This window comes from Zootoca vivipara, chromosome 13, assembly GCF_963506605.1.
Source record: "Zootoca vivipara chromosome 13, rZooViv1.1, whole genome shotgun sequence".
Classification (NCBI taxonomy): Eukaryota; Metazoa; Chordata; class Lepidosauria; order Squamata; family Lacertidae; genus Zootoca; species Zootoca vivipara.
Window position 1 is genome coordinate 48,501,028 of NC_083288.1, and position 19,959 is coordinate 48,520,986.

At 51.0% G+C, this 19,959-nt stretch overlaps 2 protein-coding genes across 2 annotated transcripts in view; both read right to left on the minus strand.

Moving 5' to 3' along the window:
• Window positions 1-19,959, minus strand: part of LOC118095902 (myosin-7) — a 373,415-nt gene that overhangs the window by 160,032 nt on the left and 193,424 nt on the right. The gene's annotated exons all lie outside the window — the stretch shown is intronic.
• On the minus strand, window positions 1,173-19,947 carry JPH4 (junctophilin 4). The gene is made up of 5 exons (XM_060281856.1): window positions 17,316-19,947; window positions 15,766-16,555; window positions 9,100-9,218; window positions 6,107-6,723; window positions 1,173-1,626 (listed from the first exon to the last, which is right to left on the minus strand). The coding sequence occupies exons 1-5, from the start codon at window positions 17,692-17,694 to the stop codon at window positions 1,546-1,548; spliced, it is 1,986 nt and encodes a 661-aa protein (XP_060137839.1). The 5' UTR covers window positions 17,695-19,947; the 3' UTR covers window positions 1,173-1,545.

Consider the following 19,959-nt stretch of genomic DNA (forward strand, 5'->3'; position numbering starts at 1 on the left):
TCCTTGCCATCAGTAAGGCAGGACTTCCTGTATTGCACTCTTGAGCACCCTGAAAAAGGCGGGACTTCCTCTTTTTCAGCCCCTTTATTGCAGGGTCTCTCCTATTGCACTTCTTTCCAAAGGCACACAACTTCTCTTTTTTTTTTTTTTGCCCCCATAGGGGTCAACTCTTATACCCTCTAGAAGGCAAGTTCTCCCCTTTTCTCACGGTCAGGCCCTTCATTCTCCAAACCTCCTTCGGGGTGGGAAATCCACCTTTCGCCCCTTTTGTCCCAACACTGGGATTTCCAGTGCCAAGGTGCCTCGTGCCACCCTTGCCCCGTGCAGGGGTGGCAGAGGGGCACCCCAAGGTGCTACTCTACCACTGTTAGATACACAACAGGGCACCCTACGTTTTGCCTATCACCATTCTGCTGCAAGGGGGGGGAGGGCAATACCTAGTATGATCTATTAAATGCCCACTTTTCCATATTGGGACTTCCTGTTTATGGGAATCGAACAGTACCCCCTTCTCCGAAGCTAACAGGAATCTCCCTTTCACCCTCTCGTTAATTTATAGTGTTTTTATTTTTAATTATTCAAACGCTGCGAGAAAAAGGTTTATAAAAGCGTAAATAAAAAGTTCTTTTTTTTGTTTGTTTCTTCTTTTTTGTTTGTTTTTGTTTGAAAAGAAGGTTCCGGTTCCCTCAGGGAAAGGATGTGGCAGACAGAGAGAGAGAGAGATAGAAAGTGAGAATATGAATGTGGAAAAAAGGGGAGCAAGGATTTTGCAAACTCTGTTTAAAAGGATGCCCATTCTTGAGATGGGTGTCCATTTTCTCTCAGCGCCATCTGCTGGTAGGAAAAAAATGTGAGGAGGGAACAAATACAAATTTGATACCCTTTACTTTAAGCAAACAGATTAGCCCCCTTCTTTATACTTGTGTGGAGCATCTCTTGAGAGGGGGGATTAATGTTCATGTGTACTGGATTGGTGGGGGGGGGAGCAGGGCTTTGTTGAGTAGCAACTCCTCCCCCCAAAAAAATCTTCCTTAGATGGTGGGGGGAGAGTTCTGAATCGACTCCTTAGGGGACAAGGGGGGTGCAATTTCATGGCAGGCAGGTAGGTCCCCTACAGTCCGTGGTCCCCAAAAATGTTTTTAAACCCCCACAATACTCAAAACTCACCCCCTTAGTCTCAACTCCCCCATTAAGATAATTGTGAAAAGACCCCCACCCACCCCGAGTTTCAAAGTGTGGGTTAAGAAAGATGGATTATGGAGCTGGGGTGAAAAGACCAGGAAAAGGAGCAAGAAAAAACAGTGAAATCTCCAGTAGAAAGAGAGCCCTTCGTATGTAAACAATCTAGAAAGGTCAAGGAGGGAGGGAGGAGGCAGCAAAGGGGTGGGGGTGGGGGTGTAAAGACAGTGAAAAAAGAGAAGGGGGGGGTTCCAGGAAGAAAGGCAGAGGATGAAGGAGATCGGAGTCTGTTACCAAACCATCGTTGTGAGGCGTTGGAGGGGGGAGGAAATGGGGTCAAAGGCACCCCCTCTGCCCCCACCCATCTCAAGTGAGGAGGAGGGAGAACAGGTAGGCCAGACTCACATCAATCAACAGGACAGCAGCAACGACCAATGGGTGGGCTCCCTGGAAGAGAGAGAGAGGGGAAGGGGGAGGAGTCAGAAAGACCGGCCCACATCCGCCGCAAACTTAAAACAAAACGAAATTTTGCACAGATTCAAACATTCTGCAGAACATTCGCGCTTGATTCTCTCCCCCCCCTTTTTAAAAATGTTTACAGTACTTGCATATTTCTGAGTACAGGTATCACTGGTGCCGATACAAACATTTAGGAGTGCCAAAACTTATCCAGATTGTGAACATTAAGCTTTCAGATTAATCATTGGAACAAGCTACGTATTTGTTTCTGAGGCCTATTCGAGGCACTTGCGTTGACATGAAAATGACTCAGTGATTTGGGGATCCCAAAACCTGAAGGGCTGTTTCCTCTCAATATACTCCTGCCAACGGGCTTGGTGTGGTTTGCAACGAAGAGCAGTGGGGGGAAATGTAATATAAATAAACTCAACCGAGGATCGCTTAAAAAAAGGGGGTCAGGGCTTGCTAGCCCCAAAAAATTCACAGCACTGTGGCAAAAATCCCCAGGATTCTTGGATAGGAAAGGTACAAAGCACAGAGTTTTCAATTTTGGGGGTACAGCTCTGAGCTGGGTTGCTGCAGAACAGGAATGAGGAACCAGCCTCCCTCCAGACATTGCTCCCCTGGCCATGTTGATGGGGGCTGATGAGAACTACCTGGAGAACAGGTGCAAAGGATGCAGACATCACCCAACATGCCACGCCTCTTAAGAGCGGTCTGTAAGCAATGGCAAAATGGAGCCTCCTTGTCCAGGAGTGATCTATCTGAGCACCAGATCCCGGGGGCTGACAGGCCGAGGAAGGGCCCTGCTGAGGAGTTTGAATCGGAATATTGAATCAAGATGAGCCTCGGCCAAAACTCTTCTGGTTTTAGGACTGACTGTAGCGAGCTGCTCCTCTCGCATTCCCCTTCTTGCTGCAGTGAGAGAGGCGGGGGGGGGGAGAGGGGTTCATTTGGGAAGGTGCTTGGGTGGGTGCTGATAAGGCACCCCCAGCCTCCTTGCTGAGAAGAGGAGCTAGCTAGCTATTTCTCCTCCTCCCGGCAGGGTGCTGTCCTTCCGCGTGCAATTCACCTCATAAATGAACAGTGGGAGAATTACTCGGGAGTCAGCATTCTAGCCAGCCACGTGGGGCTGCGTTAAATGGGTGGGTGGGAAGACGCAGCACACGGGACGGGTGTGGGGTGCCCACATGGCTCTTGACAACCACAAAGGTGGGCAAATGTCCAAACGGATCCTTCGCTCGGATACCTGATATCGTTTACTCTTTCTGAGCTCTCTGGAAAAGGGAGAGCGGCCCCTGGGGGGCCTGGACGCAGCTCTCAGACTGCCCTCTTTGCTGTTCCCGATCAGGACCTCTGGATTATTTATGACCTGCAGTCCTGCTTGCCAGCAAACTCCCAGCGTCCCCCACTGCGGCTCTCCAGCGATGGGCAGGGCCAACCGTTGCTGCAGTAGGGAAGGAGGGACCAGAAAGGATGCTGCTCAGTGCGGGATGCTGGTTGCTATGAGACGGGAGGAAGAATGCCGGCCAATCCCCATTGGAGGCCTGGCACTTGGGCTCCTCCCACCACTTCGGCCCCTCCCATTTCTTCCTGCCAGTATCATCACTTCTAGGGCCAGGGAAGGAAGGGAAGGGAGGGGGGGGGGAAGGAACTCAGAACAAAACGTGGAGCTCAATAAATAGAGAAAATGGAGGGAGGCAGGAAGAGAAAACAATGGAAGGGGACAGCAGTGGAAGACAGACACTCTGTTCTCGAGGGCAGTGGGGCTTAGGAAGCAAAGGACTATTACAGTTTCAGGAAATGGGGTGAGAGGATGGAGGGCGAAAGGTGGGGGTGAGGACCCACAGGAAGGGAACTAGCTAGGATATAATTGCTTCCAGCCTTTTGCAGCAAAAAATGGTGTCTTGTGGCACCTTAAAGACCTAACAATTTAACTGTTGCTTCTTCAGAGGAAGTAGGTCCTTGCATGGGGCAAGGAGTCCTGGGTCTTTTCCCTAGCTCTGTGCAAGAGGAGCACAGTTACAGAGTCTGAATGTGGGGTGGTGTGCTGGGAAAAGAGGGGTTTTTTGGGGGGTGTTTCGATCCCCTGCTTTATAAAAGGGGAACTTGCCCCAGAATATTTGGGGGTGGGACCATCTGTGTATGCAGAGAAAAGCGCTTTTTTCTTTCCGTCGATTACAACTCGACGCTGCGAGTCCCACCATACTCCTGTGTTCAAAACACCAGGGCAAATCTCCAAGCCTCTGCAGGGCTTTCGTAGCCCTCTGGGGAGTCCCTGCCTTAAAGTGATGCTGAGAGACAGCACAGCGAAGGTCTACTGCCCCAGTTTTTAGTTTTGCTGCTACTCAGTCCAGGGATTTTAAGCTGCATGGCACCTGAAAATCCCAGGTGGCTGCGGGTGCAAACTGGGTTAAGGGAGCTGGGTGCCAAGTCGTCCTCTGGGTTCCTAGAGCCCCAGACCAGAAGTGGCAGCAGAAGGTGGGGCTGAGCGAGACGGGGGTGGAGGAGAAATGTGAGGTGAAGCAGGACATTCTCCCCACACCCCGCCTATCCCCAAATTTCATAACTTCTTGGGAAGCAGTGAATAGACAGGCACCAAGTGCAAATGCAGGGTTAATTAGCTGGCTCTGGAGGGCCAAAGGGGAGGAGAAACCAGTGGTGGGCGGGGCCAGAGGCAAAAGTGGGCGGAGCTATGAATGCAAAGGTGAGCCTTGCACAGGTCCCGAGTTTCCACACTCCCACCTAGGGCTGAGCAATATATCACCCAAAACTGGTCCGGAGTCCATATCGTGATATCGGTTTCATAATTTTTGACCTGGCAATATATCGCAAATCGTGCCATGTGTCTGTGTGCGCTATGCAAAAATCACAATGCGGCGGGAAAAACACGAAGCCAGCCGATACCAATGTTTAGCTGGTGATAAATCGTGATGTTGAAAAGCAGGCGTCACCCAGCCATACTCCCCGTCCATCCAGCCAAGAGGCATTGCCACAGACTGAAACACTTAAAAGAGGTTGCTAAGTAGGTCTGGTGAGGGGGGGTGGCGTGGGAGACTTCGAAGGGCCAGGTTGGAAAGCTTGGAGGGCCACATAAGGGTCACAGGCCTCAGGCTCTAGGGATTCGGAAAATCTTACAATCCCATTACCCTATTCAAATCTGAGAAACAGTGGCCCTAATTTATATAGGGGGAAAGTTTTCAATTCAGCATTATTTTCTACATCACTGGGGAGAAACAGACCTCCACTGAAGGGTTGAAATGGACGGTTAACAACACAGCCTGTTTTGTGCCACAAATAATCGTCCTGACCCCTTTTTTTAACAGAGGTTTTGCGCCTTTTAAGATCTGCGTGAGATGTAGACGTTCCACTGGCTCAGTTTTCCCTCAGCGTTCGAGGGACAGCTTCACTCGCTCATGCCTGCCTATTAATCGTCTGCCGAAAAACACGCAAAGGTGGAAACCCTTTTTTTTGGAAATCGCAGCAGGAGCCTGCGGGCAATGCCTGTGTGTTTGCAGTTATGACAGCACAGAAGCGGGATATCTGTGATATCCAAACACGGCTCTCCAGGGGGCTCACTAGGCCTCACTCTCCCGGGGGCCAAAGTCCCAGCTCCCCTCCATCGGCTTCTCCTATAAACACAAACGTGGATCCTTTCCCTGCTCTGGAAGCTGCCTTACACCAACGTCAGGCCCGTCCAACGCAATTTTGCAAATCTCCAGGGTCTCCGACAGAAGAAAAAAGAGGCTTTCCCCCACCTCCTCCTCCTTTAAAAGAGGTGGGTGAGCAGGGAACCTGAGGCCTGGGGGAGAAATGTGGCCCCTAGCCCTCTCTTTCTGGCCCTTAAGAGTCTCCCAAGCCACACCCCCTCACTGGCCCTATTTCACACCCTCTTTTGAGTGTGTCTGTCCTTGGCAATGCCTCTTGGGTGGAGAGCGAGTGTGGAAATCAGGGTCCTGTGCAAAGGTAACCTTTGCATGCGTAGCCCCGCCCACTTTTGTCTCTGGCCCCGCCCACCACTGGTTTCTCTGCCCCCTTGGCCACACCCCTCAAGCGGGCCCATCACCCTCCCTGAGGGCTTTTGCCTGCCTGGAATGAGCCCTTGAGCTCTGATACCGCCTCTGGATGGATACAGAGGTTTGTATGTGTAAAAACACAGCTGTTTCCCCACCTACTTTTGCCCCAGTCCCCGCCCACCACCGGCATGTGGCCCCTGGAAGACTCCCCTCCCTGGCCATGCGGCCCTGGGAGCGAAAAAGTCTCCCCACCCATGTTTTAACTGGAAGAAGCAAACCTGGGACATTTCTGCCAGCAGAGGAAACACCTCTTCTGCAACTAGGGAGCTGGGTGTCTCGTGGGCCCCGAGGAGAGAAGGGGCCACAATCCAAGGCACCTCCATCCTGTTTCACACCCTATGCAGCCTAGTGGGGCTACGGCAGCAGGAAAGTAATCCGGCCTGTGCTCTTACCTGCCTCTCCCTTCTTCGCACAGCTCCAGGGGGCTCCTCTCTCTCTGCCACGAAGGACCCCGTACCCCCAAGCAGTTCCTCATTCTCCAGCTCTGGGGCCCCGGGACCTCCTGCCGGCGTTGTCTCTACCTGGGTCTCCTCAGGATAAGGCCTGGAAGCCGCTGCTCCTTCCTCCTCTTCTTCTTCCTCCTCCTCCTCTCGGAGACTGCCAGAACTGCCGCTGGCAGGGCTGCCCAGCTGCGGGCGCCGTGGGGGCGCCCCCTCGTAATCTTCCTCCTCCGCCTCGTAGCTGCTGAGCTGCTCCTGCTCCCCCTCCCACAGCCCCTCGGGGACGAACCCCGGTGTCCGGGAAGGGAAGCTCCCCCGGCAGCCCCACTCGTCCTCGGGGTCGGAGGCCTCCGGGGGGAGGTGCTGGCGAGGACCTCCGTTCTCCAGGGGGGGCCAAGTCCGCCGAGGGTCCCCACGCCAGGGCTGCAGCGGCGTTGGAGGGTAGCTGGGGGGCAAGCTCGGGTCCGGGGTGACATCTGAGGGGGTGATGCCATTCTCGTAGACCTGGGGGCTGTCGTACTCCTGGAAGTCTGTGTCAGTGCCTTCCGAATCTAGCCGGCCGCGGGGCTCTGGGGAAGGAGAGGAGCCTAGTGGTTAGAGCGGAAAGAGCCAGGGGTTCAGAGCCCTTAGTTCAAAGACACCATGGTGGCCGGGAACTGGGGCGGGTGGTGGAAGCGACTCGCACTCTGGATTCTGTCTCCAGTTGGAAGAGACCAAGAAGGGCAGAGCTGGCTGGTGGTATTTGACTCCTACTAAGTTAGATAAAATGTATACAACAAGTTCAATTAGCTGCTGGAAGTGTAAAGAGAAAGAGGGTACCTTTTATCATATGTGGTGGTCATGTAAGATAACAAAATCATTTTGGGAAATGATATGTAATGAATTGAAGAAAATGCTTAAATAACTTTTGTTTTTTTAAAAAACCAGCAGCCTTTTTATTAGGAATTATAGGTACCAAGACTTTGAAGTCATCTTATTTTACTTGTTATTTTGTATTATATTTACTGTTTTTAATTAGGTTTTGTAATTTTGGATTATGCGGAATGCTTTATCTGAGTGGATGTAGCAACCGAGTAATTTCGTTGTTCCCGCAAGGGGACAATGACAATAAAGATATCTTATCTTATCCCAAAAGAACAGAAAAGACTTTTTATGTATGTGACAACAGCTGCACGACTGTTATTAGCCCAAAGATGGAAAGAAGTAACAATTTCGACTAAGGAAGAATGGCAAGCCAAACTACTGGACTATGCCAAGATGGCAAAATTAACTGGGAGACTCAGGAATGAAGAAGATAATGACTTTAAAAAAGAATGGGGAAAATTAATAATTTAGCTGAGAACACTCAGCTAAATTTAAAATGTAAGCAAATTAAAACGTTAGCTGGACTTTAAGAATCACTTGTAAAGCAACAAGGTTTATGTATAACTTATAGTTATGAGAAGTATGGAGAATAGATTGATATGTAGGCTGGTCAAAAAATGGTTATTAGGAACCATATAAAGGGGGAGGGGATTCACGAGATTCAGAGAATCTAATGGATTGATTAGATAAAGAATTTTGTTATTATTTTGCAATTACAGTGGTACCTCGCAAGACGAATGCCCTGTAAAACGAATTTTTCGCAAGACGAAGGGCGAAAACCCGATTTATGGTAGAAACCACACACAAAATCCTAACATTGCACCAAAATCCCAACCTCTCTGCTGCGTCAGACCAAGATCAGTCCATGTACTCTAGGAAATAAGATAAGAAATACCCTATGGGACGCAGGGGTCCCACACGTACGCCCCAATTCCTCTTGAAATGAAAAATAAAAAGCACTTCTTACAGGAAAAAATGTTTCCAAGGAAACAAATGGAAGTAAGGATGGCTAAATCTGCCAATTTTTGTTTCTCTCAGTTTCTCATTTCCCCAATATTAAGAACTGAAGAAGAGCCTGCTGGAGGCCAACGGCCTGTTTAAACCAGCATCCTGTTCTCACAGGGGCCTACCAGATACTTGCAGGAAGCCTGCAAGCCTGACGTGGTCGCAGTCACCTTCTCCCCCTCTTGCGATTCTCAGCAGCTGGTATTCAGAGCATACCTGCCAAGTTCTGGACTGCAGAATCCGGGACTGGCAGCCGCGTGACACCGGAAGTTGCGTAGATGCAACTTCGGGCGTCGCTTTGCCCATCTATGGGCACCGAAAATGGCCGCCGCCGACACCGGAAGTTGCGTCTACGCACTTCCAGACATGCGTAGACGCGACTTCCGGGGCCAGCGCCGACCATTTTCGGTGCCCATAGATGGGCAAAGCAGAAAAAAATAAATGGCCGCCGGCAGGAGCGGAATAAGGGAGAAAAACGGGAGACGAACTGATACGGGGGACCGCCGGGAAACGGTACGAAAAAACGGGGGTTTCCCGGGGAAAACAGGGTACTTGGCAGCTGTGATTCAGAGATGTAACGCCTCTAACCGCAAAGCGAGAGCATAGCCCTTGATAGCCTTTGTCCTCTACAAAGTCATCTCATGTCCAGTTTTCAATTTTTCCACAGCAGCCAGCAAATCCATTCCTTGTGAAAATTCCTCAGCGTTTCAACACAGATTGCAATTTTGTACACAAACGTTCCTGCAAAGCAATTTCCCCCAATAATCTGATCAGATCTAATCTGATCTAATGCGTCTCCATCCACACTTTGGATAGATTTTCTGCCCACATTTCTTGGCTGAAAAACTGCACTGCAAAATTCAGAGATGTGCGGATTTCAAAAGAGAGGCCGTGTTAGGTACGTTTTGCCTTTTACATGCAAACCAAGTCAAATTTCAACACCCCATATCCATCTGAAAGAAAGAAAATCAGACATAGTGTAACCCCCAAGGCGTTCCTCCTGGTAAATTTGCCAGAGAGGCGTTTATTTCCAGGGTAAACCCCCACTCCTCCCCCCCATCCCAAACATCTCTCACCTGGCTCGGCTAAGATGGGCTGCAGTTCTTGAGCCAATATTTTGGCCAGGCGGGCAGCTTCCAGGGCCTTCTCGGCTGCGCCAAGAGCGGTGGCAGCCTTCAGACGAGCGTCAGCGGCTCTGCGAGGGAAAGAGGGCTTCAGAGAACTGCAGGGTTGAGGTGGAGATCTGAGCATTTTTCTCATGACACCCTCAAGGCTGGCCCAAAACATATATTGGCTGCCTCAAGGATAGCAGCAACTGCTGATCTACCCCCTTCCAAAACAATAAATAAATAAAATTCAAGGTGTATTGTACACAAGGGCAACCAAGTTATTTTGTCACCTGGGACAGAAAGCCAAACGCTTCCCCTTTCCTAGGGGTCAGGAAACAAAATACAACTTTTTGAAATGGCACCCAAACCAGCTGCCTGAGGAGTTCTGCCTCACAGAGTCTAACGCAGGCATCCCCAAACTTCGGCCCTCCAGATGTTTTGGACTACAATTCCCATCTTCCCCAACCACTGGTCCTGTTAGCAAGGGATCATGGGAGTTGTAAGCCAAAACATCTGGAGGGCCGCAGTTTGGGGATGCCTGGTCTCATGCAAGGCTGAATAACTTAGAATCATAGAATCGCAGAGTTGGAAGAGACCACAAGGGCCATCCAGTCCAACCCCCTGCCAAGCAGGAAACACCATCAAAGCATTCTTGACATATGCCTGTCAAGCCTCTGCTTAAAGACCTCCAAAGAAGGAGAGTCCACCACACTCTCTAGATCAGGCCCTCTAGATCTAGAACTTGTGGCCCTCTAGATCAGGGGTCGGCAACCTAAGGCCCATGGGCTACAAGTGGCCCACGGAGGTCATTTAACTGGCCCATGAGCCGCCCCCGAACCGAGCCGCCCGCCCGCTGTGCAAAACTGGCACAACGCAGGGACTCGCTTCCATGATGCTGGAAATGGCAGCTATGCATGCGCAGACACCGGAAATCCACTGGATCTCCACTGGAGTGAACCGGCCCAGGCGAGGTAAACCTTGCCGACCCCTGCTCTAGATGCTTTGTGGAACTTCAACTCCCATCATCCCCAGCCGTTACCCACACTAACTGGGGCTGATGGGAATTGTAGTCCAGCAAAAATGTATGGAGGGCCAGAGGCTCCCCGCACCCCAACCAGTCAAATGTTATGTCCAGCAAGGGAAGACTTGGGCCTTTCAAATTTCAGTGGCACCCTGTGCAAGCCCAAAATTCAGCATCTCGCCTTCTGCTCTGCAGAGTTTACTACATCATAGTTATGGCACCCTGTAGCGCCCCCTAGGCTCAGCACCCAGTATGGCAGAAACGACTGCTCTCTCTCTCTCCCTTTCCCAAATTGCTAAACACTACAACCTGTTTTCCACTGGCGAAACACTACCAGCCGTACAGACCTGGCCTGCTATAGTTTCTCCTATGCACAGCAAATTTTTGTTTTACTTACTTGCTTTGGGGTTCAGGAAAAGGGTGTGTGGCAAATAACGAACAAATAAACGGCAAAGCTTTTCAAGAAGGCTTCTGCCCAATCTAACTCTTGACTTATTCCCGTCCTCTTGTAGGGCCAGAGGTCGATGGGAGTTGTAGTCCAAAAAAAACCTGGAGGGCACTGTCACTTTAGAAGACCTTCAGATGAATTATGTGGGAACTGGGAACTGAGACAGCCAACTCAATCCCCAGCCCACCAACTCATGAATTCATGTATGTGAAAATGCCTTTACGGTAGCAGCAAGAGAGTCTGAGAAACAACTTCTCCTACCTGAAACCTCCCAGAGGGCGCGAGGTTGGCAAAGGCATTGTCATTTACGCTGCCTGCTTCGGGGTTTGCTATTAACAGGTACTGCAGAATTTTTAAATAATATTTTGTTATATGTACTGTCTACCTGCCAGAGCCTTGAGACTCTTCTCCACTCAGCCGTCATCAGAGGTTTAATGGGGAGGTGTGAGGACGGCCTTTTAGCACCAAAATTCTGGGATGCAGTCTCTGGCAAGAGCCATCAGGCAGGCTCCGAAATATTATTTGTTTAGACAAGCTATTAAGGTTTAATAACGTTACCAATAAAGAACGTGTCAATTTCAACCTACAGTTTTAGTTCTGTTGCCTTCCTTGTGGGGACTGACGTGATGTTTTGAACATGCCTTGTTTGTTACTACAGTCATACCTCGGGTTACAGACGCTTCAGGTTGCGTCTTTTCAGGTTGCGTCCCGCGCTGAACCCAGAAGTACCTGAACGGGCTACTTCTGGGTTTCGGTGCTCGCGCATGCGCAGAAGTGCCGAATCGCGACCCGCACGTGCGCAGACGCAGCGCTGCGGGTTGCGAATGCTGCAGGTTGCGAACGTGCCTCCCGCACGGATCATGTTTGCAACCCAAGCGTCCACTGTATTGATATTATAAGCAGCTTTGGACATAGGAGTCCATGGGAAAGGGGGCTACAAAGTGAATTAATAATAACCACATGTCTAATAACCACATGTCTAATAGCTATTAGAAAGTTAAACTATGGTTCACTCAAGAATGGTTGATTGCCTGAACCTTGCCTAACTACGCTTTGGCTGCTGCCAACAAATCACAGTGTGAAGCCATAGATTGTTGTTGGCTTGCGGAGCTTGGTTTATTTTAACTGGACCTTGGTATCAAGTGTAAATCCTGCCATAACTATGGTTTGCATCACCATCCCAGAAGCTCACTGAGCTATAAATGCCTGAGACAAGAGAGGCTGGAAAAGAAAATAAACTTTGGAGAAATAAGTCATGGTTTGCTTGTTGATCACCTGTGGGACAACTCGTGGTTAATTCATGGCTACTTAAATGAACTGTGGCTTAAACAAACCATGGTTTAGTGTGCTGTGTAAACTGGGTCACTGTAGCACCCAGCAAACTAATTCTGAAACTCTTTTGAATACCTCAAGCTATTTTATTGACTTTTAAAGAATGCATAACTGTAAGGAAACCTGCTGCTTCTCAAAATATTTTCCAGAAAACAGAGAGCTTGTCTTTGGGCTCCTTCAAGTGCGATGAATGTTCTGCCATTCCTGTTTGGGGAAATGATACACACCAACACTGGCACTTTATTTCGGGATCTACTGCCCCAAAGAGACACAGCTGGCTCCTCCTTCCAAAGGATGATGGAGACCATCCTTTTCCAGTGGGATTTCTTTTTCTTTTTGACACAATATAGTGTTTCTATTTTGTTCCTCTCCTCTGGTCATTGTTCTGTCTGCCAGCTGCCTAACTTTATCACTGACGTCGTCACTCTCTTTTCTAATCTGCTGGTTTTCCTATAGATTTTTTAATTTTTCTTGTATGCCGCTATGGGAGACCTTGGATGGAAAGCAGCAAAACAAACTCCTCTGGGGAATCGGATCCTAGCAAAATGTGTCAAGCGTGAAACGGCCTCAACTCCTAGAAAGCCGAGTCCCAGTTTCTTCTGTGACACAGCTCCTCTTTCACTGGAAGTCCGGAAGCTTCCTCCAAAGCATCGCTTTGCTTCATTTTTTTTATAGGAAGTCCGACATCTCTCTGCCCCCCTCCTTTCTGCCCCCACACTGTCTGCCTTTGAGCGAGGGGCATCGTACCACCATTTCAAATTTCCCAAAGTTGATAAGGATGAGAAACATCTAGGAGGGGGCAGGTACCCTTCAACCCCTTGCCATACCCCAAAAGAAACACACCCACCCACCACGTTCAACACATCTAAGCAATGGTGCCTCAGAGGTAAATTCTGCCAGCGTCAGCGAGACTCGGCTCCTCGTGAACGTGTTTAGTCAGCATTTAAGCATGGTGTTTTAATAGCTGCACGTCCCCAGTACGTTTCGAAAACCATGTTCACAAAGCTAACAACAACAACAACAACAAAAGAGTGAATTTTGCCAAGACCACTTCGTTCGACAGCCAGTGCCTCTCCCACCCTCAGCCTGCTCTGCTCCTTGCAGAACGCACCAGTCTGCTTGCCCACCCTCACAACACCTTGCTCCTGATCACCCACGCAGAAACCTGGAAGCCACCTACACTTTACAGTCTGCTTCTGCACAACGTAACAGCCCAACACCCCCACCCTCACCCTCCTCCACGTACTCTGTATCTCGTCCTACTGCTTTTACGCCTCCAAGCCAACTTCCCCCACCCTTTCCCCTCTGGGAACGTACCCTATGGTCTTCCCCCTACCACCACCACCAAGTGCAGATCACACCTGCCCAACTCGTTCCCACCCCCACCTCCCCCTGGTCCTCCATCCCTCTCCCATCCCATCCCAGCCCTGGTCCATGCCCAGCAGATGCTGCTGCTCGCTGTTGCCATAGCAGCCACTAGCCAATCACCTTGCCATTGCCCAGTTGCCTAGGAGACCAGGCAGCCTACACCAGGCTGTTAGGCCTTGGCGGAGTATCTGCCTCCCTGTTCTCCGCCCTGACAAGACACACTTTTTCCTCCTCTCTCTGAGAGGAATCTGCCTTACACCAAGTCAGATCACTGGTCCGTCTAGTTCAGAATTTGTCCACAATGACTGGCAGCAATGGCTCCCCAAGATTTTCAGACCAGGAGTCTTCTCCCAACCCAACCAGGGGTTTGCAAGTGTTTGCAAGAGAGATGCTCTGCCACTGAGCTATATGGCCCTTCTCTCTTCCCAGCCCCCCCACCCCAAATACACACCACACACACTTTTCTGAAGCTTTGTGGCCATGTGAAAAGCAGGAAATCAATTGGCTTGCAAGTTACAGGAGGGAGCAGAAGGAAGAATAGATGTTAAAAGTGGAGGAACGAGCCATGAGGAAAGAGTGTCAGATGAGCAGGGAAGGCCAAGAACATCTAAAAGGCACATGGAGTGTGTAGAAGTTTAAAGACACTTGCAGGACTGGAATAAATCCTACGAAATGACTTTAAAGAGGAATAAGGAACTGCGGGATAAGAGTTGGAAAGAAAACCAAATGAGGGGAGGGAGGGAAGTCAAGCTCGGCAGAGCATTGGGAATGAGAGATGTGGAAATAAATGTTAAAAAGAGAAAAATTGTGTGTGTTGTTTTTTGAATGTTTTGTTTTGTGTAATGTGTTTAATGTGTTTATTTGGAAAATTTAATAAATTGTTCTTAAAAAATAAAAGGCACATGGAGTGAAATGGGGAAAAAAAATATTGTGAAAGGGTGGGGGGTGGGGAATAAAAAAGAGGAGGAAATAAAAGTGAGCGGCAGGCATCAAAAGCCATCAAAATGTCTTCGCTTTAAAGGCCAGAGATGGTGGTCTGGCGCTCAGTCCACAGGGGCAGCCCCTCAAGAGTTGATATTCCTTTCACCTTCCAAGTACCAGCTTAAGAAAAGCAAAAAACTACACACACACAGGCGTTACGGTCTTCTCCCACCTATGGTTAATTACTTTTATAGCTTATTTTCCACCAGGCGTGCGTGGAGTTTATAAAGGTAGCCATCCACTTCTGGGACAGGGATCCGGTTAAGGGAAGCTCTGCCAGTCGTGCTTTTAAAATGGCTGCCTCTGTGGTGAGGGAGGGGGAAAGATGGTTATCTTGAACACCACGAGTCGAGCACAGCCAGCTTGCAGCACTCCCAACTTCAGCTGGGCGACAGGATTATAATCCTGCACTCCCAGATTGGATGGAAGGGTGCAAAGTTAGGTAGGCAGGCAGGCAGAAGGACTCGGGCTATTTGAGTCCAGATCTACAGGACAGGAAAAAAAGGCTTAGGCCCACACTTCTGAAGAAGAGGCCAGGAATCATCAGATAAACACACTTTCCAGGGGGGGAAAAAAGAGGAAAACAGCCGTCCCCGGCTGGGGAATTTTAGAATCCAAAATAAATTCATTTTCTTTCAAAGGCGGAGATTTAATTTGCCCCCTAATCCCAAGCAAATATTAAATTTAGTGTGGGTCCCTCAGACCCATATCTCAAAAATGTCAATGCGCCAGCGCGGTCGTAAACAAGCACCCTGTTTCCCCAATATTGCCCTACAGACCAATTCACCTTTCTCCAAAGTTACTGTTGCCACAAGTTTAGTTTTAACGCGAGCCAACAAAGCATTCTTAAAATGTGCATGCATCTCCATAATGGGCTCAAATAAGCCCTTTTCTAACTTCGTGGAAAACTCTTTCCCAACTTTTTTTTTTAATAATCCTCCCCTCACAAAAAAACAACCCTTCAAGCGATCCATCTCCCATTGTACAAACATACAACATAAGAACTCTGCTGAATCAGGTCAGTGGCCCAGCTAGCCCAGCATCCTCACAGTGACTGACACCTGTGGAAAATCCACAAGCAGGATTCGTACTCAAGACCGCTCTCTACTCCTGTAGTTGACAACAACTAGTATTCAGAAGTAATGCTGCTTCCAAAAAATCTACTGCTATTGTTAACATTCTTTTGCACATTATTATAATTATAACATTCGCTTTTCTTTCAAAATTTACCTCATTTCTTCACTGAGGAGGCAGAGCATAGCTATTGCGACTAGGAGCCATTTGAATTGGTCTCATCCTCTTTTAAAGCCATCTAGGCTGTCGGCTGCCACTGCTTCCTGCAGCAGCGAGTTCCACAGTTGCAACTATGAGCTGCGTTGTCTCTCTCAAGCACGGTTTGACCTTGTGCCACATCCCCATAAAACTATGCACGAGGAGCATCCCGGCACCTGCGCACCCACAAGCACCTTTTTTTTGCCCTCACCTGGCAATGGCCACTTCCTGCTTCTGCCGGGCCATGCTGACTGCCCTCCTGGCCACTTCCACGGCCCGGTCCACCTTCTCCTTGACCTTGCTGCGGCGAAGTGGGATGAGGTTCTTCACCTTCCCGCTCACCAGACGGTTGAGCTTGTACTTGCCCTCTTCCTTGGAGCCGTCCGGGTAGGTCGTGCGGCCGTAACCATGCCTGCGGTTGCCCAGCCACTCGCCCTCGTACCGCAGCCCGTTGGAGCGGCGGCTGACCCCGTAGCCGCTGCGGCGGTCCACGCGCCACTCTCCGGCGTAGACCTCGGTGGAAGAGCCCTCGATGGTCAGCGCTGACGGCAGCTCCGGGGGCTCCGTCTCAGCGTAGCTGAGCGTGGTGGCCTCGCTCCCGGCCGAGCTGACCCCGGCCTCGCTCTTGAGGGACCCTCGCTTGCTCCCCAAAGAGGCCTTTGACTCGGCCCTGCGCACCCGCAGCCCGCTCAGGAGCAGGGAACGGCGGAAGAAGCCCCCCGATTTCTTCTTGGCGCCCTTGGGGAAGTCCGGATCGCCGGGGAAGGCCAAGACAAAGCCGCCCCTGGACCCTGAGGCCGGGCTGTCCCCGGGGAGCGGCGGAGGGGGCAGAGGAGGGGGCGGCAGGGGCGGGGCAGGGGCATTGGGGTCGGTCTCGCTGTGGAGCGACTCCAGAGAGGTGCGGCGCGGCGAGCGCACCAGGGCAGCTTGGCGGTAAGGAACGCTCTGGCGAACGCCGTAGCCGTGCCGCTTGCCAGACTGCCACTGGCCCTGGTAGGTCCCTGCAAGGGAGCGGAAAAAGAGAGAGGTTAGCCGGGGGAACAGGTTGGGGAATGCAGGAGACGCAGGAAGCAAGGGGTGGGGGAAAGGAAGAGAAAGTTGACCCAGTGGAAAGGAGGGGAATGGTCCCCCAAACCTGCCAGTTACAAGAGGACCACCCAGTGACATGGGTCAGCGGTCCACACTATTCTTGTGGCAGGTGGAACACTTCAGAAGGGATAAGGAATAAGGATGCAAAATAATGGTGGGCCTTACGGGGAACGTCCACCAAGAAAGGACTGAGAAAAACAAAGAAACAAGATGGAAAAGTGTGAGTGAGTTGATTTCGGTTTCGGGGGAGCCCATCCCTTTAGCAGATTTCATCCTCAGGGGTAAAAAGGTGGGTTTGGTTGAAGCGAGGAGTGGCATTTTCCAGGCTACCCATGAAACTGCATGGCCAAGCAGAGATTTGGACCCGGGCCTCCTGGGTTCACAGTCTATCCCCTACACCTCTGTGTTGGAGGGACAGAGGGAGAAACGGAGAGAACATCTGGGTGATGAAGAACTATCGGCGTCCGTATGGCAAGAGTGACGGAGTGATTTAGGGAACTGGAGAAGGGAAGAGTCGGTAGGAAGTAGAGAAATGGTGAAAAACAGCGTTTGGGTAGGTGGGTGGGTGAAGTGGGGAATGGGCCTATGGACAACTTGACACTAGGACAAATGATGGGCGATGCCGTGGAAAGGACCCCACCCTGCCTCGGGGATTTTTATCGGCCCTCTTACCTCCGTCGGCGTACGTCTCCATGCCGTAGCCATCCTGCAGGCCCTCGCGCCACATGCCTTCATAGATGACTCCCGACTGGCTCTCCCAGACGCCGGAGCGCCCCTTCAGCCCATGACTCCACTCCCCTTTGTAGCTCCACTTGCTCTTGCGCTCCACGCCCAGCCCGCTCCGCTTCCCTTGGCTCCAGTGGCCTTGGTAGGTGTTGCCGCTGGGCCAGGTGTAGACGCCCAGGGATTCGAAGCCACGGCTCCAGCGCCCGCTGTACTCCCCCTGGGCCCCGGGGCCTGTGCATACGCCGTAGCCATGCGCCCGGCCCTCCTCCCAGTCTCCCACATAGCAGCCGCCATCGTCAAACTCGAACCTGCCTCCGTTGGACATTCATGTAACGTATCTCCCCGGCCTGTCGGGCTGCAGTTACCCACGAGTCCCTGCACACATTTCCGCTCCCCCCTCTGGGGCGCCTCTACATGGCGCTGCCCCCCACGGAGAGACCTCAGCCCTTCACGCCTCCTTCCTCGCAGCCAGGCATCAGGGAAGCCCTTCCTGCTTCTCGAGGGCCTTCTGAGCTATGCCTTAAGGGCTACAGCCAGAGCGTTGGCAAGGCCTGGCTTTTTTTTGGTTGCAGACATGTAAAGGAGCCACCGGCAGGCGGAGGCTTCCTGACCAGAGATTCACGAGGCTTCTCCGTTTGCTGGGACAGAGAGGAACTGGCTGCAGGAAAAGGCCAAGGTTTAGTGGTTATGAGGCATGCAGTAGAGCGACACCTGTATTTAAAATTAGCGGTCCTCGTGCTACAGGCGTCCCCCAAAGCCTTTGGTTTACCTGCAGGCGATCCTGGGGGTCATCTTTAATTACGGAAGCGTGGAGGTCTTGCTGTTTCTGCCGGTAGAGATGCAAGAACACTACAGCCGCTCCACGGCTTTCTGACTACAAGCACATCTCCGGCAGCAGGCATACAAAAAGTCACACCTACCAAAACCCAGTGTTCTTCGGCTAGTGGTTTGCCGTGCTTTGGGAGCGAAAGACCCGAGCTGGTGTTGACTGTACAGAGCTGTGGGGTCTTCAAGTTGTTCTTGGACTGCAGTCATAGGAGGAGGGGGCTCTGAAACCAAGAGGATTTCTTTGGCTAGCACCAAACATTCCAGAGTTCCTAGAGGTCCCTCGTCATCGCAGACAGTTTTCCTAGAGGTCTTCGGCAACAGGAGAGAAGCTCTCAAATCGACTGCTTCCCGGCCTTCCACAGCTGGTGTCACGGTTTGGACAAGAGAGCTTAAAAGGGCCCTCTTGCCATTACAGGCATGGGAGGGCCGCGAGGCCTTCGGTTTACAGGCATATGCGGTGGTTACGAATCGCGGAGTTATCGGGGCCGATGGAACTCCTTGGAATCTTATAATAGAGAGTAGACAGTCTGGGAGCGGACAGGCGACTTTGACATTGTGTTCCCCAGGACCTGGTGGACGAGAAGAGGCAGTGGTACTGGCGTCGGTCAGCGAGCCTTCTGGAGGGCTCGGCTGGTTCTTGGCGGTGGTTATCAGGCCACGTGTGAATGGAGAAGGTGGGATCCTCGGCGACAGGCATCGGCTGCAACAGGCGACGCTGCAGGCCTCCCTGCTTAGTGCCCAGCTGGGCACATCAGGAGCTGTTCAGAGAAAATCTAGGTGCTCACAGGAACCGGGGAGCCTCTTCCCAGGGCGGAGGAGAGGCTGCGGGGCTGCCAAAGGAGACCGCATGGTACAGCGGGTGTGGAACAACCTGCACCAAGAGACACATGGTTTTAGGCAAACATAACTGAAGTTGTCAGGGAGGGAGAGGCAGCAGGCGGCCTTAGAGAGATGCTTTTAGCATGTAAAGGTTGCACACTGAATTAACTTCGGTGCTCTGTATTGGTATCAATCTCATAAAACACACACACACACACACTGCTGTGGGCATGCATACTCCGGCCACATACCGTAGGGCCATTTTTGTAAACAAGAACCAGAAAGCCCATTCCGTTAGGAACAGACCGTATTCGCGGCAGAAGCCAAGTTGACATCACTCGAGCAGAAAAGGGGAAAATCACAGACACAGAAGGTACACACAGGTGATCAAACAGATCTCAGGGAAAAAACCAGGGCACTCAAAACCCATTAAGCAGGCAAGAGGCAGAAGGGACCACTACTGCACACTAAGTCAGCGCTTATGTGCGCATGCACACACCTCACATATACAGAAATCAGAAATGTGGACACACCAAACACCGTTTTAGCACAGGGGGGGTAAAAGGGGGTGTTGTTGTACACACACCCTTGCATTCCTTATTAGCTGGCTGCTCGTAGACATGTGCATAATAATTTAGTAGCCTGCAGATATGGGGACACAGGAACACACACGGTCTACTCTTCTGATGGACACAAGCAGCATACAAGAGAGACCCACAAAAAAAGGATGCGGGCGGAAAAAGGCAGATTCCCATGTATGCCACAACATGCACAAACCAAGCCTCGGCTACGAAATGTCAAAAAAAAACCCCAGCCCTGCCGAACGGAAAGAAATCTCTCGATGAGAAACGGCACGTTTGGGAATACAGCATCGAGCACTCAGGAATGGAAAGAACAGGTCTCAAAATTATTTCACGACTACGGCATGCAGAAAAAGAAATTG